At 39.4% G+C, this 26,170-nt stretch overlaps 2 protein-coding genes across 2 annotated transcripts; one reads left to right on the top strand and one right to left on the bottom strand.

The window, feature by feature from the left end:
- The first annotated feature begins 575 nt into the window (after positions 1-575).
- sh3d19 (SH3 domain containing 19) lies at positions 576-17,135 on the top strand. The gene is made up of 21 exons (XM_080029560.1): positions 576-696; positions 5,409-5,448; positions 6,687-6,727; positions 6,996-7,035; positions 7,235-7,334; positions 10,280-10,454; positions 10,778-11,710; positions 12,025-12,138; positions 12,320-12,432; positions 12,738-12,778; positions 12,895-13,108; positions 13,275-13,343; positions 13,475-13,618; positions 13,710-13,767; positions 14,025-14,155; positions 14,460-14,518; positions 14,609-14,838; positions 15,539-15,588; positions 15,734-15,920; positions 16,329-16,432; positions 16,538-17,135. Exons 1-21 carry the CDS (start codon positions 615-617, stop codon positions 16,646-16,648), a joined length of 3,036 nt encoding a protein of 1,011 aa, XP_079885686.1. The 5' UTR covers positions 576-614; the 3' UTR covers positions 16,649-17,135.
- Positions 17,136-18,910: 1,775 nt separating this feature from the next.
- Positions 18,911-23,695, bottom strand: rps3a (ribosomal protein S3A). Its single transcript, XM_080029271.1, has 6 exons — positions 23,572-23,695; positions 22,854-22,957; positions 22,028-22,215; positions 19,705-19,913; positions 19,253-19,362; positions 18,911-19,080 (listed from the first exon to the last, which is right to left on the bottom strand). Exons 1-6 carry the CDS (start codon positions 23,631-23,633, stop codon positions 18,953-18,955), a joined length of 801 nt encoding a protein of 266 aa, XP_079885397.1. The 5' UTR covers positions 23,634-23,695; the 3' UTR covers positions 18,911-18,952.
- Positions 23,696-26,170: the final 2,475 nt, after the last annotated feature.

Below are 26,170 nucleotides of genomic sequence, written 5' to 3'. Positions count from 1 at the left end.
AATGGTGTTTTAATGTTGCAGCTGACAAGGTGGATCTAATTTCATCTGATTCAATGATACTTTAAAGTATTCCCTCAAAATAGCCTACCATCCCATAACAAACCAACCATATTTTTAAATATCCCCAAAAAATTCATATCTGCTTTTGTTTGAAAATATTTAGCCATTAGCTCGCTAAAAGGGATGCTTGCTTCGACCGTGTTGCCTACATTCCCACACGCAAAAGTGTGTGTGTGTGTGTGTGTGTGTGTGTGTGTGTGTGTGTGTGTGTGTGTGTGTGTGTGTGTGTGTGTGTGTGTGTGTGTGTGTGTGTGTGTGTGTGTGTGTGTGTGTGTGTGTGTGTGTGTGTGTGTGTGTGTGTGTGTGTGTGTGTGTGTGTGTGTGTGTGTGTGTGTGTGTGTGTGTTGCCTGTTGCCTGTTTGGGGTCCTGTGACCGTGAGTGGCACCACCTCCATCCACCGCAGTGGGCAGGACACACCGACTGAGCCCTCCGGTGGACGGGACAGTAACCCGTGTTTTTAACGACCGATGATCCAGCGGCGTTTCTAACACGGGATCTCTTGTGTCATATTTTATTTATTTGGAACTTCTTCTACATTGATTTTAAATCCCAAATGGCCGAAGCCCGGCGTGGAGAGGAGGAGGAGGGGGAGCGCAGAGAGCCGCGGGACGTCCGGAACAGAAGCCAGACAACAGGTAGTTTGTTTGGGAAAGCACCGGGCTGGCGGTACACCTGAACCGTATAACGGGGATTTGGATGTGAATTTTTTTTGAGCATATCTGCTTGATTCGAGACTTGATGCTTTTTTTGTGTGTGTGATTTACAGTGAAGTGAGTTTAATGATCATTTTTGAGAGCACACCTAGCAGTGATTTTGCAAGTCATTTTACATAACCGAGCTGTAACGTTTTATGAATGGGTGTATGTTTCACCATTCCAGACAGCCATTGTTTTCCATTCGTTTATGTAGGAGATGAAAATAAATAAGCACACTATTGCATTTAGTTTTGTCAAGTTAAATTACAAAGTGTGTGTGTGTGTGTGTGTTCAGATGGAAATGTACTACAATTAGATGCTCATGCTCTGCACAAATTCATTTGAAAATACATACAACTTGAGTTAATGCAGGAAACATGTAAAATGTACATGATTTGTGGGTAAGATGATAAAACATCCACAAACCATTATGGCCCTTAAACTTCTCAGCATTCTTTTTCTTGTTATCAGTAGCTGTTGAAACCTGACCATGCATGTCTGTATGTATAAAACATGAGATTGATCTTCTGACTGACATGCTGTGACTGTGCTGCATTGATCAACTTGCTGACCTGTGGTGTCTTAAAGCCGTGCTGTGATTCCTCTGGTTACTCCTTCAGTTGCTATGAGACACAAAACTTTTACAGCAGTAGTCGTGAGCCTGCTTTGTCCCCGGGGTTGAAGTTCTCTCAAACGCTTTAGTTCAAAAAGCATTTATTCAATAGAATAGTCAATAGAAAAGACAGTTTTAGTGACTGAATTATTGACATTTCAGTGACACTTGAGGGAATTGAAACCCGCCTTGGTACAGTAACCTCACTTGCCTTTACAGTCAACCACCTTGACCCACAAACCTTGATAGCAACACGTGTCACCCGTCACTGAAAAGGAAACCCTTGGACATTTTTAAAAGATTTTATATTGTCAATATTAAGCCTGTGATCTAATTTAACCAACATTGGCTTTCAATTTCACTCAGCTGCCTAACATGCAAGTTTAGAAACTGTTTCAGTCTTAGTGAGAATTCCCCCTGTATCATCCTTTTCTTTGTTCCTTGTTTCTCTTAGCAACACCTGGCGTTGAAACACACTTATTTCTCGAGTTCCTTTGTGCCCTGCCCTGCGTAGCTATCTGTATCAGCTCATACTAACCCCCTCCACCCCCCAACCACACCCTCAACCCACCAGCTGTCCGGATGGGATTTTCTCTGGGCGGTCAGACTGCTGTGTCATGGACACAATGTACTTGATGTGTTTTTTTTTCCATCCTTTTTAGAATAATGTTTTTATATGATATGACCAATCATGATTGGTTTTCCACATCATCTACCTTTTTTCAGGTAGTTTCCACTGTGAATCACTTGTCTGCATTGTCACCACCTAATCATCTCTGACGAAAGGTTCCACATCAGCTGCCAGAGTTGTGTTAGTCAACATGATCATAGGCTTGCCTTTTCAAGTGAGGGCAAATCTGTTTCGTACAATCGTCTGTTAACAGCCGCAGAAATGTTGCGTTTGTCTCTGCATGTTGAGTGTATTACTGAGTCAGCAAACGTACTTGATGTTTGGAAATTACACTTTAAAGCTATAGTGCGTAACTTTTTTCAAATAACAGAAAGCTGGTTACATTGAAGGAATTTCTAGATGAGTTGACGCAAAGGTGATTTAGCCTATCAGCTCCACAAAACTCTCTCTGTATTTCTCAATATGGCAGCGTTTACAAACTGGTGTCACCTCCCGACACTGGCGCAGGAGCTCAAGAAGCGCCCACAACATGTTTCAGTTGTTGATTCTACTGCTAAGAATCACCTTGCATTCAGCAGAAGATCCAAAATCCAAAAAGGAAAGTGATCACTGAGGGCTTTCCTCAAGTAGATGCGCCGACAGTGTCGTTGTAATTACTCAGAATTCCTTATGGAGGCGACAGAAGTTACGCACTATAGATTCAAGCCAACATTAGAGAAAGACTGAAGCTTAAACCCTTTATCAATCTCCACCTGCCTGTGGTATCATTAGTATGGGGTTCTCTCAGTGGTGTATTATCACACTCGGAGGCAGTTTGTTTTTCTTTGCTTGCCTTTGTTGCCACCAGCTCCACCAGCTGCTGTGTGACTGCTGTTGAGTGCTGAGTAATGTCAGCATGTGTTCGAGTGAGAGTGCGGCTGTGACGGGGGGAGTCTTTCCTGCTGACTTCAGCAACCCTCTCTCTCTCCTGTTTGTGTTTGTCTTTTAAAGGTGTCGCTGGCCCAAAAATACCAAGGGATATGCTGTAGGTCGATTAAAAAAATATTAGTGTTCATTGTCAAGTAATAATCTGAATGCTTTTAAAAGGATCCTATTGATCGACATTTCTCAATAACTAATTGGATGGAATACCATTAGGTTTCATATAGACATTCACGTTCCTCAGAGGATGTACACTGATCTGTTTGGTGATCTTCTGACTTTTCTTGTTGCCCCTGCAGCTGGCTGACATTTTTATTTTAGGTTGAAATGACAAATGCTGGATGGATTCACGTTTATCACCCACGTGAAATGTTGGTGTTGCAGTCATAATGATAGTCACATAAAAAGACAGAAACACATAAAACACAGAACTACACACACACACAGAACAAACTAAGAAAACTGCTGTATATTAGATAATAATGAATATAATAAAATGAAGTAGACTAACATTTAAGGAAATATATCACTATTAAAATTGCACAAAGATTAACTGTTACAAGTTTGGTGATCAAGTGACATTTAGTCTAACGCCAAGAACGGGTCAAATTTCTGACAACTGACTAAATTCCCATCAGCCTCAGCTGTGCTTTATATTAGATGGTAACTTGGCCTGTTGGCAAGCTATCATGCTAAACTGAAGTCTTGTTTGTGTGGAAGCTAAAGGCCAAGGCTGGCTGTGTACAATGATACACTGCATCACTGTATCTTTTTAATTGGATATGTTGGATGTATGCTTTGTCTATTTCTGTTCTGTCTTTTTGATGATTGACTGATATATGTTTCCAGTTTATTTATTTATTCAATTAAGTATTGTTATTTTACAGAACCTGCATGTTCAGTCTTCTCCATTGATTCTGTTGCATTCTCTCCAGTCATTTGAGCTGTAATAACCAGGATGAAAGATGTTAAGTTTGATCAGTCTATTAATAGGTTACATTACATTCTCAGACAAACAAATAGGCTGTGACTTTATGACTTATTTTAAAGTGAAAATCAAGGCTTTTTAGGATAAGGTGAATTATTCAAATACTTTAAGACAAATGAAATGTGTGATTACCACTGTTGCCCTTTACCTTGTAGGCATAAAGACAGTGTTGTGACATGTGGCACAACCAACCTCCGCTTCCTGATTGACCACATTCCAGTTTGTCTGATCAGTAAACACAGGAGAGCTGAGATACTGCAGGGCCCTCCCTCTCCATTCTGTTGTCAGTGGGTGTGTGACTAGAATTCGCTTCAAGTTCTTTCATTACACCGAGTCACTCACTCACTCGGATGGACCAGGATTGTGGAAATATTCCTTTGATGCTTTTGATTTGATATTTATTCCATTTAATTCACAGGTAAGGGGCACCTTTGCATAGACAAATCACAGGGGACACGCTCTTTAGAAAGGAAACAGCATGATGCTTGCAGAAGTGAAACTAGTTTTATAAGTGACAAGTGTGCTGCTGTATCATGACATGTACTGTATAGCAGAATGGATATTTACAAGTAAATCGTAATGTGTGTGGGAAATAAGAGAGCTTAACAATGGGTCTGTCTAAAAAGTGTGCTAAAAAAGTTTCTTAAACTGTCATTCTTCTCATGCTGTTAAAGTGTAACTTAAAGCAGCAGCACCGAGGTGAGGCACTAACAGATAACAAGTATCAGGCATGACAGGTGGATTTGACTGCCAGCCAGGTCACGGTTTTGCCCCGGAGGCATTAGCAACAATACTGGCTTCAAAGGTTCTCTTTGTTTTCTCAACCTTCTCAGGAAGAGTTTACTCTCAAATATACTGACTTTTAGCCAATTGTATCTCTTATTCCCAACTTTTGGGAGCCACACGGCCTTATTGCCATAAAATCACAAACACAACACAGCATCTGTAGATGATAATGCTTCCATTTTTAGGACTTCTATGTAAAGCATTTCATAAAGATGTTTAGTGTAGGTATGTCCAGGTATAACGAGAAGCAAAATCTGTTTTGTGTTTATGTTTCCCTGTGTAGGCCTCCAGTTACAGTCTGTATACAGTGGATTACGTGTCTAACTAGTCAATCAAACTAACATGCATCAGGTTGTTGTAATCGCCACGTCTTTGTTAATGTTAATGTGGAAGCATTGACACGTTCCTTGGAACTAACTGGTTGATCGAGATTAAATTGCTCTTCCTGCGGGTAAGGGTTAGGTTCTTGTATTTCAAGTTCATGAAGTCCAGTGTGTAAGTAGACTCAAATAGTCTTCAAAACAAATGGTTTCATTTTACTTGAAGGGAGACTATGAAGATTCTTTCATATGATTGAATTCCTAAGCAGTAAAATGCAGCAGTGCTCAAATTCCTACCCAAACTTTTTATTATTAAACTATTTTATATTGGTGTGTTACTGAAATAATTGATTCAGTTGGCTGACTGTATGTCTCTCTGCTTTCCCTCTGCAGAGCACCCTGAAAGAACCAAGCCAGATCATTTACATTCTAGGTATGTAATTTTTCTTTAAACCTAGATTTTCTTTTTTAACATTACTACTTCAGTTGCGGATCCACTTACACATGTTACGTTTCACCCAAACTGTATCTGCTGGGAAATGGGGGCACTATCCCTTTAACGGTCAGATCTGCTGACGGGTGAGCTTGTGAATGGACCAAAACAATGCACTGATCCATTCTCACCGACTGACAGACAGAAGGGTCAATGTGGGGACAAATATGTTGTGCTAGAAATCTGGGAAGTGCTTTTATGGATAACACAAGATGTGTTTTGGCCTTGAGAGACCTGTGTTTACAGCTCAGTTAATGAATTGAATAAACCACGTGGTATGGGCACTAGGGCAAGCATTGTTGGTCTTCCCCCCCCCAGATAGTTTACATCACCTAGGTCCTTAATGAGCAGGAGTTTATGATGAGACTGCCTCCACTGTCAAGGGAATTTACCGTGGCTTTACAAAGGAGACTGTTTGGCAGTGAAAATAGAGGCGCAACAGTTTAATCTCTGCTCTTTCAAACATGTTATAACGTGATTAGACTTAATAATTAGAGACTATTTTTATCTTTGAGAGGAAAACAGCCTGAGGATATCAAACTGTGTCAAACTTGTCCGTCTCCCGTGTGTTGAGTAGTAAGTGTAGTCCCTTGTTTACTAGGAAGTGGTACCATTTACTGGGCAAAGTGTTTATGTAGGCTAGTAAGGTAGGTGGATTTCAGCATCTGCATATATGTTATTCTTCTCTTAAGTGACTCTGAAAGTCAGCATCCTTTGTAATACTTGAGGTATGTATAAATCTATTGGGATATTTCATCTTTCTTTTAATATGAAAACATATTTTTGCCTTGAATAAACAATGCTTTGTCACAGAGATAAATTAGCAGATATTTTCATTAGACTGCAGATTTAAGCAATGTAATGCACTGCATCATATTATCAATCTTAGATCTCATTTACAGAAGCGTTTTTTTAATAACTTTTCCTCTTGTTTTTTTTCTGTTTTGTTTTGTATAATTGTCTTTCAGTTTCTTTTTTATAAATTATCTTTTTAATTATCATTTTTATTTTGGCACCAACAGTAACGCATGAGTAGAGGATAGTATGTAGTTAAGAGATTTCTTTGAACCATTGTGTCACCTGAAAGGTATAAACGCACCCTTGTCTTGTATAAGCACCACACTTTGTTGTAATAATAATATTAATAATATGGGCTTCCTGTTCTGTTCTCTTTTCAGCCAAGGAGCTTTGTCATCCATACGAGCTGCTATCAAACGAAGTAAGTGTTCCAAACCTGAGCTACAGTGACATTTGTATATTGCTAATTATTCATTGCTAGTGTTATTAAACTTTATGTCAAAACTTTCATTTGTAACGTAACTTAATTAAATGAAATTTAATGTTTAAAACATTTTTAGGATAAAGAAACTTTTATCCCTCTGATATTTAGGAACACTTTTATATCATGTTTGACAAAAGGAGGTAATGATATCTTAATGTTTCTATCCATAATTAAAATAACATTAATATGATATTTTTTCCTTCAGCAAGAACAAACTCCCAGTGTGACCATACCAGAGACAGAAGGTAATATACACACAAACATCTTACTTGGTTGCTTCTCATTGATGCCAATTGCAATAGGCTACTGTTGCTTTACAAATAACCCTTATACGATCACTGTACTTTGCCAGATGGGCTAAACAAAAATAAACCAAGTCATCAACAACAAATAAATCATCTGATATTACATGTATTTTTCTGATCTGTATGGTTTGTATTTCAGGCGACCAGAGATAACCATCGTCTCAGCAGAACCTTTGGCCCAAAACAACTGGTTCTCCGGAACATCTGTAGTTTTCCCTTCTCTACCACCTGTTTCCCAGGTACTGTATAGGCCTTGTCTGACTCAAACTGTTTGATTTCACTTGGTTGTTGTTTTTTTTTCATAATTGAACAATGCTTGGTTCTTGGTTCTCCTGATTAGGTGATTTCTGGCAACGTTTCTTTGTCGTCCAAAAATATTTCTTCTTAATCAAGAGATTAACCTTCAGTGCATCTTAGGCCCTTTTTGGTACATTTTGGTTTTTCATTTCACAACTGCTGAGGCTGTGTTCATGCAAATGGCTTCATATTTGGTCAAGGCTAATGTTTTCTGACCAATTTATGAATTTTATCCTCAATTCATTAATTAACACTATAATGCACTGTATATTAATTTTCCTCACACTCAGCCTCCTTGGCCAAATAAGCGCCTCATTGACTCCCATTCAAACGACATTTTTTGACCCTTCTGCCAATAGCTGATAGAAACCAGATTTTTTTTGTTTTGTTTTATTTCCTTGCACTAATGTCTTGAAAATTTAAATTTTTTGTGTTTTTTTTTTAATTGCATCGGTTTTCTCTCATATACCATTGGTTTTAATTACAGGCTGAGATTTAATATTGCTCTCCTCTGCTACTAGCCACTGCAGGCCACATTAATAAATTGTTTCAGCTAAAATGCTCTCTCTGTATTCTTAGTGATGGCATAGTATAGTATAGATGTGTTTTTCGACAAATAAGTGTGTGTGCGTGTCTGTGTGTGTATCCAAACACGGATACTCAAATTCACATAGAGAAAAACAGTTCAGTGTAAATCCATAAAAACTGCATGTGTTGATCCCATGGTCAATTGAGGTTAAATACATGAATTTGGTAATATTAGACATTCATCCTGTTCTTATACCTTGAAATTTTACATTTTTACTATTTTACAGCTGATGCGTGAATTTCATCCTTATAGGCCTGAAGAGCAAAGATACCCCTAGTGGAAACGAGGGAACTGTGATTCATTTTGTATTGTTATCAGTTGTAAAGGCTATAGGCAGGACTTAATTCATAAAACATCTGAAAAAATCATAAAAATATAAAATTTCAAGTTATAAGAGCAGGATGAATGTGTAATATTACCATATTCACAAACTTATCCTCAATTAACCATGGGATCGAAACATGCTGTTTTCATGGATTTACATTGAGCTGTATTTCTATCTGTTATTTGATACACACACAGGCACACATATTCACAAATACATATTTGTTGAAATACACATATACACTACTCTATGCTATTATGAAGAACCCAGACAGGGCATGTTATCTCAAATAATGTATTCATGTGGCCTGCAGTGGCCTAAGTAGCAAGGGAGTGCAAATTTACATTTTAGCCTGTAGTTGAAACACTGGCATATGTGTGAAATTAGCAACAACTAGTAAAAAACACAAAGAATGGAAAATGTCAAGACATTAGTACAAGGAACCAAAAGAATTATAAAAAAATCAGTTTCTCTCATCTTTTGGCAGCAGGGTCAAAAAGTGTGGTTTTAATAGAATTCTGTGTGCCGTACAATGGCCCTTAATGGAGGGCACATTTTAAATCTTAAATAGCAAAAAGAATAGAAATGCATTCAATTCAATATTATTGTTAATTCTTGACATCTATCACACTCTTCTAATCCCACTCAAAAAAATCCAATTCAGACTAATTATTTAGCTTTTTATTGATATTTTGTGTTTTTCCATTAAAAAAAACGAGTGACTTTTTCTAAAACAACTGGAATTTAAAGGGTTAAAATCCTTAAAATAAAGATGAATATGGTTTGTATGGTGAGGTCTCGAGTTGAAAAAGAAAGTTATAAAAAAAAATTGGTGGAAAAATACATTCATGTTATTTTTATCTACATATCAATCCAAAGTGACATCTTAAGCGCCGAAGGAGGCTGAGTGTGAGTCTTTTTTTAAATCTTAGATATAAAAAAATATAAAAATGCATTCAAATCAATTTCATTGCACATTTTTTACATCTATCACACTCTTATAATCCCCCTCAAAAAAATCCAATTCAGACTAATTATTTAGCTTTTAATTGATATTTTGTGTTTTTCCATTAAAAAAAACAAGTGACTTTTTCTAAAACAACTGGAATTTAAAGGGTTAAAATCCTTAAAATAAAGATGAATATGGTTTGTATGGTGAGGACTCGAGTTGAAAAAGAAAGTTATAAAAAAAAATTGGTGGAAAAATACATTCATGTTATTTTTATCTACATATCAATCCAAAGTGACATCTTAAGCGCCGAAGGAGGCTGAGTGTGAGTCTTTTTTTAAATCTTAGATATAAAAAAATATAAAAATGCATTCAAATCAATTTCATTGCACATTTTTAACATCTATCACACTCTTATAATCCCCCTCAAAAAAATCCAATTCAGACTAATTATTTAGCTTTTAATTGATATTTTGTGTTTTTCCATTAAAAAAAACGAGTGACTTTTTCTAAAACAACTGGAATTTAAAGGGTTAAAATCCTTAAAATAAAGATGAATATGGTTTGTATGGTGAGGACTCGAGTTGAAAAAGAAAGTTATAAAAAAAAATTGGTGGAAAAATACATTCATGTTATTTTTATTTACATATCAATCCAAAGTGACATCTTAAGCGCCGAAGGAGGCAGAGTGTGATTTTTTTTAAGGATGCACTGAAGGTTAAAAAAATAAAAAATACAAATTCAGCACAAAAATGTAACTACTAGTCGTGAGTGCCAAACAGAGCTGCAGCCAGAATTTGAGCAGACACCAAATGTAATGTGAAGGTCTAAATATTGTTTCAAAGCTTTTTTTTTTTACATTGCCTTGATGTAATAAGGAGTTGATGTTCTCCACCAAATCTTAAACATTTTGAGGTCATAACCACAGTATCTTCAATAGTAGTTCAATCCTGTAAGTAAATGGTCAATGATAAAATAATGTGCATGTGCAAGTGTGTGAAAAACTCTTTTTTTCATGACTTAGCCCCCACCGTCCTATGACCAGGTGATTCACGAGAAGAACCAGGAAGAGCACGTTGTCAAGCCCACTGCGGCCCCACGCCAGACCACCTGCACCTCCACCAACGCCACACAGACAGACCCTGTGAGGGAGGACACCTCACAATCTGCTCCAAAGGCAGCAGCCAAAAGACCTGCTGGTGAGCCAAATGGAAAAGACATTGGTTCCTAGTTTTGAATTGCAATCTATTTAAAGGTGCTACGAGGAACTTTTAAATATTTATTAAACTGTCTCATTTTTCCTCTGGTGGACATAAATTGTGTAACAGCTGACGAGACCAACAGTGCAGAGAAGGCTATTTTTCTATAGTTTTTCTTAACGTCTTTGTCATGGGTACGCTCACCCAGGAACTACAGCTTTTGTCCAGAAGGGGTGCAGAAATAAACACAAACTGAAAGTTCCTTGGAGCACTTTTTAATTTCTACATGTAATGATATTCATGATGATCTTATATCCTTCCAGGTAAAAAGCCACAGAAACCACCAAGACCACGTTTGCCGAAACCCGTCGACAGAGAACCAGTCGCTCAACACACCAGATCTGTCACTGTGCACTGGGACATTCCTATAAATCATCCTTCTGCCCCTGCTGCTGAAGCTACTCATCCTTCTTCAACAGGCTCGGAACACAGTCGACGGCCTGTTCCACTTCCACGTACGAAACCCAGAAAACAGGCAAATTCAGAAGGAGTTCAAACTTTGGTCAAGTTCAGTGAGAATTGTGACGACATTCCCTTTGATCCTGAGGAGGAGGTCTCCCCAAACAAGTATTTAAAGGAGTTATTGGAGGTCTTGAGTCCAGATTACGAGTGTGAGGAGAACGGTCATATCGTTGACCAATCAGACGAGGCCTTACTAGGTGAAGATGCTGGTGGCGAGATGAGCACCAACCACAGCCAACGAAATATCCTGGCCAGGATCCAATCCTTCGAGCGCCAGACTAGCACCGAGGGGGGAAATGTGGTTGAACCAGCCAAACCAGAACCTCGATCCAGGAAGGCGGCCATTGCACCTCCAGTTGCTGCAAAACCGTCTGTGGCTATGAAACCTCTCTTTAACCACAGTATAGACAAATTCAATCAAAATGTCTCCTCCACAAACATTTACCAAACCCCAACACCGGCTCCTAGACCTCAGCCGCCTAAGCAGCCCGCGGGATTCTCTATAAAGGAGGAACTAGAGACGATACACAGCAAGATGGCCATCAACCCCAACAGATCCCGTCCTGCTGTATTGACCAGAGCCAGCAGAATCTATGAAGAGGAATCTTCAGTTACAGTTCCCCCTTCACCTCCCACGAAGCCATCTAAAGAACCTCTGAAACCCAACCTAAATATAAACAACCACAACTCAGCCTCCATGTACAGCGAGAATGAGTATGTGAAAAGTCCATCAAGTAAGTAGCATTTTATTTGAATTGTTCAATGGTGTTGATATCGTGTAAAGACTTGAAGCAGTAGTGGATGATGCCATCTTTAGAAACTTGATTCTTGTCCGTGAAGGCCACCGTAGCTTCTGTAAATTCTCCAAACAAGAGGGATAGCAATGTAGCTTTGCAATCTATAACTTCACCACTAGATGAAGCAAAAATACACTCATTACACACCTATTACGCACCTTCACAAAGTCTTACAATAGCTTACTGTGTCTGACCAAGAGTGAAATACCCAACTGGCATTGAATTAACCAACCAAGTGTTTCTTTGTACAGATCCTACTCCGGTCAAGCCTCAGCGTAATGTGGACAGTGATGGAGGCTTTGTACCCAGACCAGTTGTAGCGCGGAGACCAACCACTATCAGGGTCCCAAGCAAAACTGATTCATGTGAGTCCATCTCCTATCGCTTTAACATGAAAATAAAAGTAAATTGTTACATTTTAGTGTTGTATACTATTGACATTTTATATCTGAGTATCTTTCTTTATAAAACTTTCTTTGCATATTCTTGTCACAATGGAGCAAATGTCTTTAAATATGTCGTGGTAAAGACGGATCTCTTTTTCAGTTTCGGAGAACTTTCAGGACAGTCCCCCTCCCCTCCCTTCTCAGAAGCCTGTAGGCCACCTGAATGCCTCGGTCAACCATAACCAAAGCCAGACTCCAACCCTCCCATCCCAGGTAATATCTGCATAACACAGATAACTAATTAAAAAGTTTTGGGAAATGAGTGTATTTATTTTTATACGCTATGACTCTCTCAGGTGTATCTAATCTGTCAGCTGTGCACCATACCTGCTTCATTTCCTGTTCTTTCCAAACCAACAATGAGACAATTGTAGCCCCGCCGTGAACACAATGTTGAGATGCAGCTAGCCGTGACTCAATGCTACATGCTCTAAGCCTGGTTTCTATGGTTTCCGGTGCTGTAGGCTGTGCGTTTGTTTTAGTGCTAATAAAAAATGCACAACTGAATTCTTCTACAGGAGTCTTTCCAGCCTGTGCCAGAGCCATCACTACCACCTCGGTGAGTAAAGGAGGAAAAAAACATCTTAAAAAATTGAAAGAAATTTGAATATTTGAATGATGGTTCACTTTGTATAGATGCTACTTTTCTCAATGTATGATGATGTTGCACCTCAGGAAGCTGAATAGGAGCATAACCCTCCCACCTCGCCCGCCTCCGGCCAAAACAGGCCCGGCAAGACCCCCTCCGCCCAGCCTTCAGGGCGCGGGTCGATCCCAATCCGTATCATGGGAAACTTCGCCAAAACCCCAGACACACAAGCCCCAGAGGAAAGGACCCGTGTTACCTCCCAGGCCCAACCCAGGCCACCGTCTCTACAACAAATATACTGTGAGAGCGAACTCTTAAGATAAGACAAGATAGCCTTTATTGTCATTGTACAGTCACCTATACAACAAAATTGGGAGTGCCAATTGAAGGTGCATTACACGTAAAAAATCATGTCTGCAAACCACTTGATGGGCCTCTGTTTAATTTTTTTGCTTTCTTTTACCAGCTTCAACTTTCTCATGGGATTGCTGACGTCGACTACAATGGGAGTAATACAGGAGAACTATCATTTCAGGTGTCTAAAATAGTTCTGCCGGCGTACATGATGCCTTTTACATAGAAGTGCGATACTAATTCTTTACAAGAATTCCTCTAAAAACAGCTGGATCTATAGAATAACCTGTTGCGGGCCCCTTTTTTTAATAGAAAAATGAAGTGCTTGTGCTGCTTGACGAGGTTGACCGCAATACGTTTGAGTGTCAGGTTGGAGACACCACAGGGAGAGTCCACAAGTCTCGTATGAAGGTCATAACTCCTCTGGCGTCCGTCTCACACACGTCCCCACCACAGGTAACTTATACTTGAGACACACCTGCCTCCTTTGTGCTCAGTGGGCTCTGGTGCATTAACCCTTTAAGTGTCTTTGTTCTCTTCACCATAGGGTGCCGGTCCAACTGGTTATGGGCTGAAGGTGCAGGCCATACATGACTTCAATCCAGGTGACACATGAGTTTTTTTAATTTCATTTTTAATTTAAACAAAATAACCGCTTAATAAACTGCCTGAGATTAGACAATAACATACTGTATATTTCCATACCGTCAAACTATTCTTTAATGCATGTTTTTTAAATATACTGGTTGGCTGAACATAATCAAAATAAGTCTAACTGATTCATCTGAAATCATTTTGTTGATTTAGATTTGGAAGTTGTGATGCCCTAAACAGCTGTTGTGTTTTTGTTGTGCACATGTAGCGGGTCCAGGAGAGCTGGCTCTGAGAGCAGGAGATGTTGTGACCATGGTGGAGCAGGTGGACAGCGATTGGTACACAGGCACCTGCAGGGGATCTTCTGGTTTCTTTCCCGTCGATTATGTCAAAGTACTGGTAAGTTTCAGTCATTGACATCCGTTCTTGCAAAGCAAATATCAACACCTCCTTGGCAATCAAGGCTCACAATGTGTAGACATGTAGGCTACTATGCTGTATTCTGTTTGATTTTCTTGCTTTATTCTTGATACGCTGTTGTTTTAGCAACTTTATTTTTATTGCTATCTTATCTGTATTCTTATTTGTGTATCTTGGTGTGAGTTCTTCTCACTCAGCTATAGTAAATTAGGTCAAATTAAAGGTTATGAATGGTTAAGGATTCCCTGAATTAAAAAATGTCATCATAATTTTTCCCAATTAGTCAAATTCCCCGAAACCCCTTCCTGTACGGAAAGCAAAGCTGGCATCATCCACAGTCAGGTACCATTTTAAGTCCCAATTGTTGCGCTACTAGCCTTTTACGAACTTCGTTGATGAGCTAACCTTAAAATGCCCTGGCCTTCCCTACAGCGGACCGAGATGCGTGGCGAGGTTTGACTTTGAGGGCGAGAGCAGTAACGAGCTGTCGTTCTCGGAGGGCGACTTGATCCAGCTGAAAGCCCTGGCAGGAGAGGAGTGGGCTGAGGGGCAGATAGGTGACTCTACCGGTTTCTTCCCTCTCAACTTTGTGGAGGTCATCGAAGATCTGCCCCCAGCCACAAGTCAGCAGCGCAGACAGTCCACCAGGATACCACTGCCTGGTATGGTTTACCTGTTAACACCAAGGCTTAAGACCATTCAATCTTTTCTCTAGTATTGCTGATTGTACACAAAAAAGTGAGCTAAAATTGTAACAACATATTCCTCATTAAAATGGGAATGTTCACGTTACACAGATGTGTTATCCTCCTGATCCTAGAATCATAAACAAAAGAGGGGCTGTGTCCGTTAGTGTTGGCTGGCATCTCCCTCCGTGGCATGTCAGGAATGTGTGCTTCTTTTGTTTCTGTTTAATTAAATGACTGTTTACAAAAGGCCAGTGAACCTGAAGCCTCCGACACACTCGCACAACCAGGAAAACTGAGGTCCCCGAGTTAACATTCAACAGAATGAATAAACTCTAACTTAAATAATAATTAACAAAACTTTTACAGAGCTTTTACTGATAATTAGTACCAAAATCCCTGCTTAATGAAAGTACATTCTTGTAAAGGGAAAATGTATACTTTACATTTTAATATGGATTTTGTATCTATGTTGGCCCACAACTTTCCAAATTGAAACATTGCCAGTATAAAAAATACTCCCCAGAAAAGGTACGAAACCCAAACAAGTTTACAGAGGCATGTAGGCTACTGCATTATTTAATTATGCCAATACCCCAAAATGTGCCCATTGTTTCTGATTTGTACAGTGTATGCGTTTCATTATTGATGACCTTTATGCCATGTTTCTCCTCAGGCATGGCTGCTTCTCCGAGTACACACCCTGAAGTTGCCAAACCTGCTCAGGTATAAAAAAAAACATTTAAACAAACAGAAGCATGAAACATGAAGATTGATGTTGGTTTTGCCCAGATCTAAAAAATTAGGCTATGCTGCACCTCTCTATACCAACTATACCATCTAACTACACACTCTCTCTCTCATGCTTTAGGCTTCTCAGTCCGGTGTGGAGTGGGTGGTGGCTCTGTATGACTATGACGGCTCTTCAGAGGGCGACCTGGCCTTCAATGAGGGAGAGCAGATCATGATAACTCAGCACATTGACGCAGAGTGGAGCAGTGGACGACTCAACGGCAGAGAGGGCATTTTCCCCAGGGCTTTTGTTGAGAGCAGCACAGGTCCAGTATTTTTCATTATCTTTAACACTTCCAATCTGTTGCCATTATTGAACGTATCATATAGGTGTCAATCAATACAAATATTTAGGAGCACCTTAAAGTCCTACCCTATGGTTGATAGTGATATCAATTGCTTCAACGGTTCTGTATTTTTCAAAATAGTTGACACACATGACTAAACTGAAAGTCTGTCGCCAAAATGACACGTTGCAGAGGGCTCTCAGGCTCACAAAACATTAAGCAAAATGCAACAACATTTTATTTTCAGGTGGTAAATATTCAGTGTACTAAGAACAAAGGTCACAGAAAAGCACCAAATACTCATTTGTTCAGCTCTAATTGGCACAGATTTCTTAGCCAACTGAACCCCATTATTATTCATTAACTCAGTATATTTTCTTTCAACAGGCCAGCAGTCATCTAATAAACAGCCAAACTCCACTGCTGCTGGTGGTAGAGGCAGGGCTCTGTTCGAATTTGCGTCAGACTGTGAGGAGGAGCTCTCTCTGAAGGTATTTTTTTTTCTTCTGTCATGAATCATTTGCACAGATTCCCGTTAATATCTATTGAAAGCACTGTCATTCAGACTCAACCTCTGACTCATCCTTCTCTCTCAGGCTGGGGATATTATAACTAATCTGGAGTCGGTCAATGAAGAATGGTTCCTGGGCGATTTGAGAGGAAAACGGGCCATGGTCCCTAAAAACTATGTGGAAGTTCTGGGATAGCGCCATGTGTAACACAATAAAGAGACACTATCAGATGAACGGAACAGAAATGTGATCTGAGGAGACGTTTTCAGCAGTGGAAGTCTGAAGTGAACAATCTTTTAACTGAAATGCAGTATTTCATCTCCAAGTAGTAAATGTTTTTCTATATCTGCTGCCTTAACTTAAAATGAAGTGTTAATTAAATAATTGTTCATGGGAATAAATAAGAGTGAAGCTGTCTGGCAGTTAAAATGCACTGGATATAAACACGCCGACTGTTATGGATTCTTAATCAATGTACAATTGTGCCATCTAGTGGTTTCTCATTCCTCTCACTGTAGTGAGTTACAATATCTCCATTACATTTTCTACATGTTTAACACCTAAATGATACTTTACCTTCATAACCTGGTTTTAGATAAATGTTTGAATAAAGGTCAGACCACTTGGATTATTTACAGAGACCCTAATGAGTTTTGCATTGCTTCACTTGCTACACAGGTTTCCTCAGTTGACCAAATATTCAAAACTGCTTTAAAAGAAGGCTACATTTAATTTGAAGATGAGCTTATTCAGGCTCAATTCTTTACTCAATATAGAATTATTTGCAAAGATTGACACCAAGCAAGTACAAAAATGAACAGCTTGTAATACTTCAGGAAACTAGCCTCAAAGTAAAGATCTTAAATTGAACACAATCCTTTGTTTTTGCAGTGCCATTACACTGCGTTCCACATTATAAGGCAAATTATATTTTCCCAGATTTTCCTAAATAGTCGATGCAAAGTCAGTATAATTTTCAAGTCATCAACCGTTAGAGTATATTTAGAATTTTATTGAACAAACCTCCCAATAATAAAAGTATTTTTTTCAAAAATAAAAAACTCCAAATGCACTGTTCCAATTTATTATGCACAACAGTTTCAAAACATTTTATAGGTTGTAAAATTGTCATTTGTTGAATTTGCAGAATGTGGAGGTCATATTAAGTGAAATAAAAAGCTATTTCAATCAAAAACATCTTAACAGGCCAAGGTACATGTTAACATAGGACCCCTTATGATATCACCTTCACAATTCTTGCATCCATTGAACTTGTGAGTTCTTGGAGAGTTTCTGCTTGAATATCTTTGCAGGATGCCAGAATAGCCTCCCATAGCTGCTGTTTTGATGTGAACTGCCTCCCAACCTCAGATGTTTTGCCTGAGGATGCTCCAAAGGTTCTCAATAGGGTTGAGGTCAGGGGAAGATGGGGGCCACACCATGAGTTTCTCTCCTTTTATGCCGAAAGCAGCCAATGAAACAGGTATTCTTTGCAGCATGAGATGGTGCAGTTTCATGCATGAAGATGATTTTACTACGGAAGGCACTGTCCTCCTTTTTGTACCACGGAAGAAAGTGGTCAGTCAGAAACTCTACATACTTTGCCGAGGTCATTTTCACACCGTCAGGGACCCTGAAGGTACCCTCTCCCCATGATTCCGTCCCAAAACATTACTCCACCACCTCCTGTCTGACGTCGCAGCCTTGTTGGGACATTGTGGCCATTCACCAACCATCCAGGGTTGCACGGCACTCATCAGTAAACAAGACTGTTTAAAGATGAGTCTTCATGTATTCCTGAGCCCACTGCAAACATTTCAGCTTGGGATCATTGTTTAGGGGTGGCCGAATAATAGGTTTATGCACAACTGCAAACTTCTGGATCCTACACCTTGAGGTTTGCGGGACTCCAGAGGCACCAGTAGATTCAACTACCCGTCTGCTGCTTTGTGATGGCATTTTAGCAGCTGCTCTCCTATTTCGATGAATTTGTCTGGCAGAAACCTTCCTCAGATTACCTTTATCCGAACGAACCAGTCTGTGCTCTGAATCAGCCACAAATCTCTACACAGTACGATGATCACTTAAGTTTGTGAAATATCTAATGTTTTCATACCTTGTCCAAAGTATTGCACTATTTGACACTTTTAGGCAGCAGAGATCCTTTTTCTTTCCCATATTGCTTGAAACCTGTGGCATGCTTAATAATGTGGAACGTCCTTGTTAAGTAGATTTCCTTTGATTGGGCTTACTTAGCAAACTGATTATCACAGGTGTCTGAGATTGATTTCAATGATCCAAAGCGCCCTGAGACACAATACCATCATGAGTTTAAATTAAATACAAAAAATTAAATGTTTATGACACTTAATTCCAATTTGCATAATAATTTGGAACAGTGTAGATTTGATGTCATAGATTATACAATGCTCTATGCAAAGAAATACAACTGAACAGTTTGTTGGTCATTTACATTTTTTATTAAATCTGTCAGGTGTTTTAGACTGTCTCCTGGATGGGTGGCTCATAACCATCAGCCCTCTCCACCTTGGCTCCTGTGTCGTCACCAACTGGCTTTGCAGCGCTGCTGGCACCGCCCTCACCGTGGAGCTCCATCAGTTTGCCCACTGCAACACAAAACAAACACATTAACTCCGGCTCAAAAAAACAAATAGGTTAATAAGACACATTAAGCAGCTGGAAGTTTTAACTCAAATACTGCAATATGTGACCCATCAACCCCATTTGAGATGTTACACTCAAACTAATCTGATAGCCAGAGTTACAACCATCACTTACACTCAAACTTGGGTTTCTTCAGCATCTTGACCTTGCGGACGTAGACGTCGTGTAGTGGGTAGATGGACTGGCAGGCCTTCTCAATGTCTTTGCCTACACTGTCTGGGATCCTGAACATGACACAAAACATAATGCAAAGGTTAATCACAATTCAGGCCACTTTCAGTGACAAAAAAAGTACTTAAACGGGCATGTTTAACACCAGGAAACGCCATCCAAATACATGCATTTGAGAACAATTACCACTTGTAAGACAGGTCATCAGTGACAGAACTTTGACACAAATGTATTAATTGACAAATGTAATACCAGAGGCTATTTTATTTTTGCAATTAAGCTACTACTCGCATGCACTAATATTGCTTTGAGTTTGCGCAGACATTTAATTTCAAAGGAACTCGATGCTTAAAACAACTATGATGAAGGGCCAGGAGAAAGGGGCCAGGACTTACAGCTTGTTGACGACTTCCTTGAGGTCGTTGGTCTGCACCTCGCGGGTCATGATCTCCATCATCTTCTTGCGGATCTGACGGACCTGCTGGCTCTGGGCGTAGGAAGTCTTTCTGATCTGGTTTGTGCGTTTCTTTGTGAAACCAACACAGAACAGACGCAGAAGGTAGCCGTCGGTGGTCTTCACATCTACATGGGCTTCGATCATGGTCTGAGTAGAAAGAAAATATGTTCTTCTGATTAGACTTCATAAGGAAAATTGCCATAATAATCTCAACCAGCCACATTTCCATTTGTGATATTATGGATTATAGTCGCTGTGCTTCAAAACCTAACTGTGGTAAACCTCTGCTGTGCTCACCTCCCTTCAATCTGCTTCTGACCACAGCATTTACTCCACACAATTTTTTTTATACTTGGTGTAGGATACTGAACAGTTATTTAATATCTCTACACTGTGAAATAACTACAGGATGAATAATGTACAGATACCCACTTGTATTAGGAGCCTCAAAATTGTGTATCGATTACAGTAATTTTAAGCGTTTCTTCCAGTAATCACACCTATCAAATATATTTGACATTTCCGTCAAAACAGCAACCAAACTTTCATAGATGTCAAAAAGAGAGGAAAAAAGGGACATTAAATTCCAAACTAAAGTGTTTTTGGCTGCACGGCTCTTGCTGGGGCAGCCATTAGTGGAGAACTATCCTGTGAAACCAGTATTCGTGACATGACTACAATACCAGTATATCACCATCACCTCTTGACCAATGGTCACGTTGAGATTGATGTTCAAGATTCCTCACAATTACAAAACAGCTGAAAAATCACACCTTTACAGTAAGTTCCCTTCAAATTCCAAGACCATTGAAAATCTGATTCATAGTTACATTTATAAGCTGTTCACGTCGGCGAAACCCATGCACTCCAATAGTATTAAATTCCACAGCTCGCACTAAAACAGTACATTAACATGATGACTGCTTACGACATAATAGCACAAAGACATTAAGTTTTTATGCTTTTTCCTTGGGAAATGTCAATGCATCCATAAGCATTTCAGACTAGGGCTGGGCGATATGACAAATCTCATATCCCGATATAGAAATTTCTTATCCCGATAACGATACATTTGACGATATAGCATATTTTCTGTAAATTCAATTAATAAATATTTAATATAAATAATTAAATACTCAACAAATAAAGTATTAACCCATATTTGATTATTTTCAGCTTTTATTAAAACGCACATTTTCAAGCATTCAACAAAATAGAACATTGCAATGTGACATTTGAGTAGTTTTGGGCCGTGTGGGGTTTCAGGGCACAGAATTGACTGAATTGGTGGATTCCTCCTTAGCTTAGCTCATTAGCCTAATGGAGCTATCCTCTTTAGCTGAGGCGGATTGTAAATTCACCCCGCGGAGCGCGCAGGAGCTTCTCACCGCTGTGAGAGCAGCAGAGCCGCACATTACTGCGAGCCGGGAAGCGCGCGACAGCCCGTGGGGATAACAGCTCGCTAGCTCGGCTGCTATCCCCCCGCGAGCCGGTCGAGCGCTGCCCGGGTGACGTCGGTTCGACTGCTCTGTCAGCGGGGATATATGATCCTCTGAAAATTCGTCTACACGTGTGCAATCACAGACAGGTCTGTTACCGATGGATTTTAGTGTCCGAAATGAACTTTGATTGTCACACAAGCAAGAAATGCCTGGTGTGGTCGGGCGGAAGTAGTGTGATGGAAGCGCAGCGGGGCTAGGAAGTGCTAAGTGTTTCTGCTTCAAAATAAAAGTCAAAGTTGACTTTGATTTCTCACATGTTAAAGGCTTTTAATGTGAAGTTGCGCTGTAGGAAATTTGGTTTAACTAACAGTAACTTAACTGCGAGCTACATGTATAGTTTGTGTCCTAAAGAGTGGGCTTTGCAACATAACGAAATAAACGATATTGCATAAAATGAAACGATAGACGTTTTTGTTTCGTCAGACGATATATATATCGCACAGCCCTATTATTTCAGACCGGTTTTTATTACCATATCCACAGTAGTTTGTCAAGCACCTGAAGCAGCCGCAACGGCTGATATTCCCAGACAGTCTAATATTAAACAAAACTCCAGCCTTCAGTCACAACTTCACCTCTACACAACCACTGGTCCTTCAACCTATTTGTCGTGTAGTCACCCTTAATTTTTATCTAAAAGTTAACAGCAGAATCTCAAAAATATAAGAAAAACCATTGAAGAATAAAGAATGAATTTAGTCATATTGCCAAAACATTGGCTAGAATGAAGTTTTCAGAGCATGAAAACATGATAATTACCTGCCATTTCTTGACCATGGAGCACATCTTGTCACGGGTGAGGTCCATGCCATGGAAGTTGGTGAGGCAGTTCTTGCCCTGAACATCTTCGGAGATGAGCTTGAACTTACGGAAGGCAACCTCGTCGTTCTGCAAATCAGCGAGGCTCACTTCGTACACACGTCCCTTAAGACCATCAGAGGCGATTCCTAAAATGGTTGATAAAGACGGGTACAAGTTAGAAAGGCAAACATGTGGGAACAAACGCAATGGCAAAACCTGAAATCAGTGGCAGACTACCAAGTGTCAATATCCCCATCAGCAGGAGAATTAATATAAATTATTTAATTGCATGTGCAAATGATAAAAATGTTAAGAAACTAGCTTAATTTAAGTTAAGTGTCCATGATAAAGCAACTGGGATTGTGCCAAAGCAAAGAAGTCAGCATGCAGCTGAGGAAAATGAAAAGTAAATCCTCATTCAGCAATGAGTTATGAATTTTATAATTTATCGTGCAGCCTTAGTCAATGATCCTGCCATGAGGATGGAGCACACCTATAGTCTGATTTTATATACAAATTATTGTTTATAAATGTTGCCACGTGCTTAAGAGTAAATATAACAGAACCAAGCAGATAAGAGTAAATTACACAGAAGAATTAACTACCTAATGAATGGGACAAAGCAGTATTTATATTTCCAGAAGCATTTCACAAAGAAAAGTGTTTATAGTGACTGTGTGTGTGCAGCTCTAACAGCACATGCTCCATCACCTTTAGTAATGTACAGATGACAGCTGAATGATATTGCACAAATATATGAAAGAATGATTAAGACAGGACTTACTGGTTCCCTGAGTCCTGGAGACCAAGGTCTTGCCGATGTTGCGGATGTTGAACATGGCTGGTGCTTTGACATCATACCAATCCTTCTTGGAGAAAGGATCAACACTGCAGGAGAAGAGCAGAAGGCAGAAATGTCAAGTCAATTCGTCTGCTAAGCACACAGCTAAGCTAAGCACGCACTGCAAAGGCTAACACTTAGGTTAGCAGCAAAAGACATTATGGAGAATTAACGTCTGACCAATTCAATACTAAATATTCTCTAAACAAGTCTTCACTATACACTCGAGTTACTTGCATTATGTCATTCAGTATCATTATCCAAATTAGCTGATGTGGCGTTAGACTTCCATGTTATTTGGTAAGCTCGGCTAAGCCATGCTAACATTTGATAGCCTCTCTCTCATACTGACATTAAACGTAACTCTGCGTCTAGCCATTTAAAGCCTCCTTAAGTAGAATCACTAGACTAATATACAGAGGTATGCGTCAATTAACTGAATTTATAACCAAGTGGCCTACAACAGCGCAGACTACAATACAGAGACACAGCATGTTACTACTCCATTCAGCGCCATAGAGGCCGGCGACGAAGGGACTAGGACCGGCCTGGTAACATCCATTAGAAATCGGCTTCATCCTTCACATTTTTTCCACCGAAGTGAGGCCAGTACATTCGCCAAAGCCTGTGTCGTGTAAACATGTGTGAATTTAGTACTTACATCTTCTTTTTGGCACCTTTTTTGCCGCCTTTGGTCAGTCTCTTATTCTTGCCGACTGCCATGTTGGCTACAGGGAGTGAAAGAGGAGGAAATACGAAGTACCGCGAGAAATAAAGGGACAGCGTGAGTTCGTGAGATTTGTTTTGTCTCGCGAGTTCCTGTGTCTTCGCTTGGCGCCCTCTGTTGGTAAATGTCGGTAAATGGCTAATACCATGGATGTGACGACTATTATAAAAGGTCCATGGATTGATACAAATAGCCTACATTTCTTGGTTGTGTGTGGACACAAATGAATACTTTCCCGAAGGCTACTCGTTCGATTTTTTTAAGCAACTGAATAGGCTACCTTATTGTGAAATTAAATCATTACGAAATAGGCATATATCCTATCTAATTTTCTGGATTTCATGAAATTCTGTGAAGACATAGGCCTACCACAATTGTATTAAATTGAAAAGCAAAGATATAAAATACGGAAATTCAAACAACATACATTTAGAGCAATTGTTTTCAAAGTAGAATAACACATAGGTATTCAGTAATACAACGGTGGCTGTATTTAATTTCTATATATATTTCAAACTGTTGCAGCATTTATTTGCTTCCATAGCCTACATATAATGCACACGGCACACCACATTGTTTTTATCTTGTAACGGTGCAATGATTACTTCTTGGATCATTAAAAAAACACCATAACCTCTGAGCAGGTAGAACCGGTCTCTAGGTGTGTTTACGCATCATAGGTGTGTAGCTTATTATCCACCCACACTGTTACTGTATCAAAGGGGAATCATTTTGTCTGTTACAATCATAGTAAAAAAGCCTGCTCATATTTTTTCTGTGCAGTATCATCCTCTGACTGTTGATCAGACCCTTGTTAGAGTAAACACATTCCTATCTATACAAAAGTCTGATAAATGCAGAGTTTCTGTGCATGCAATAATGTTTGAAAAACAAAATGTACATTTAAGACATAAAAATACGGTGTAGCCATTAGACAGAGCGGAAGACACTGCAGCAGAGACACCCTCATTTGTCCATTCCTATTCTTCAATACGGCTAGTGGTGACACCAATTAAATTAAATTTCACCCTTAAAATGTTTTGAGACCTTACAAATACCCTATCACCCAAAGGCATAGAACCATTGCTAAGTTTTTTTTTGTTTTTCAGTATCAGCATCAAGATTAAATTGCTGGCTTTAACTACAGGTTAAATATGTTAAATAGTATTTTGTCTTCATTAATGTACTTTTCTCCTTCTTTTACAGTGTTTAAAATCAATCTTTCAAACTTTAGTCTGGCACAATCCAAAAGATGTAGCCTCTTGGTAAGTGCTCATTGATTTGACTGCTTCCTTTGACATTATATCATTGGAAGGAATTATCTTTTTCTGCACAGATAATTGATCACTTCGAACAGAATGGCAGAAAGATAGCAAAACAGATGATGATCACAGTAACAAAAAAAATTGCTCTGCCACAGATCGTCTCATTATCTCTGCAGAGCCCAGCCGGAACAAAATAATAAGGCATGGTTCATGTACAATTCAAAAGGTCAGTAAATGCTTTTCAAAGCCTTATTTAAGCAGGTTTACCTTTGGGCTGCAGTGAACAAGTCTGCTGATTTCAGGTCGTTACATCAGGGAGGAACGACTGACTGCGTCTCATGGGTGGCTTCCATGACTCCCATAGTCCCCAGGGCTCAGCTACTCTTTACTGGGAGGTCAGTGGTTACTGTGACGCAGCGGCTTCTGTGGCAACACAACATACACTCATAGTTACTGAGGCATCCAGACATAATATGAACTCACAATGCAGTATATGAGCAGAGAACGTAGATGAAAAATACTTTCAAATATGCACAATGTTAAATACATGTAGAGTGTGTATCATAACTTTCCAGATTGGGTTTGATTCGGGTTTTACTCAATGCAATGACGGGTGGATGAAACTTGGCTCCCTCATCTATCCAGCTTTGTAAACATCTCTCGTGGCATGGGTTGTTGGTGGTGATTTGAAAAGGCAAGCGCAGCAGAGCTGTCACTTTGCTTTAATGTTTGGTTTCCGCTGCCTCGGGACACAGACATCTGTCACTGTGCTGTATTGCTGCAGAAAACTAAGTTCCTAATACATCTCAACCCAACTCATTGTGTTTTTTTCTATCCATAACTTTGATGCTTTTTCATCATATTCGTTTATCTCAAGTCAATGTTAAACATTCCCTGCGGTTCATACAGTAACCATATGAATCCCTCTATGCTGTTTGGTATTAAAATGACTATGCATCTGTTCTTGGATTTTAGCTGCAGTTTATGTTATCTTACTTAGTGAAGTATAGAACAATGCATGGGATTATACGAATATTTTAATGTAGCTTGTAAAGTAAGAATCGCATCAAGAAAAAGTAGTACAAAGTACAATGTTTTTCTCTGACATGTAATGATACATGTTGAATATTATTTTATTTTAAAGCAGCCTTAAATGTTAATGCTTGAGTAAAGTACAGGTACCCCACATAGAGCACCAAAGTTATTTTACACCACTGCTTTTAAAACCCTGTCAGGATGATGAAACCTAAGTCACTGTAACTGAATAC

The sequence above is a fragment of the Ammodytes marinus genome (genome assembly GCF_949987685.1).
Source record: "Ammodytes marinus genome assembly, chromosome: 6".
Classification (NCBI taxonomy): Eukaryota; Metazoa; Chordata; class Actinopteri; order Uranoscopiformes; family Ammodytidae; genus Ammodytes; species Ammodytes marinus.
This window is presented reverse-complemented; position numbering and strand designations above follow the sequence as displayed.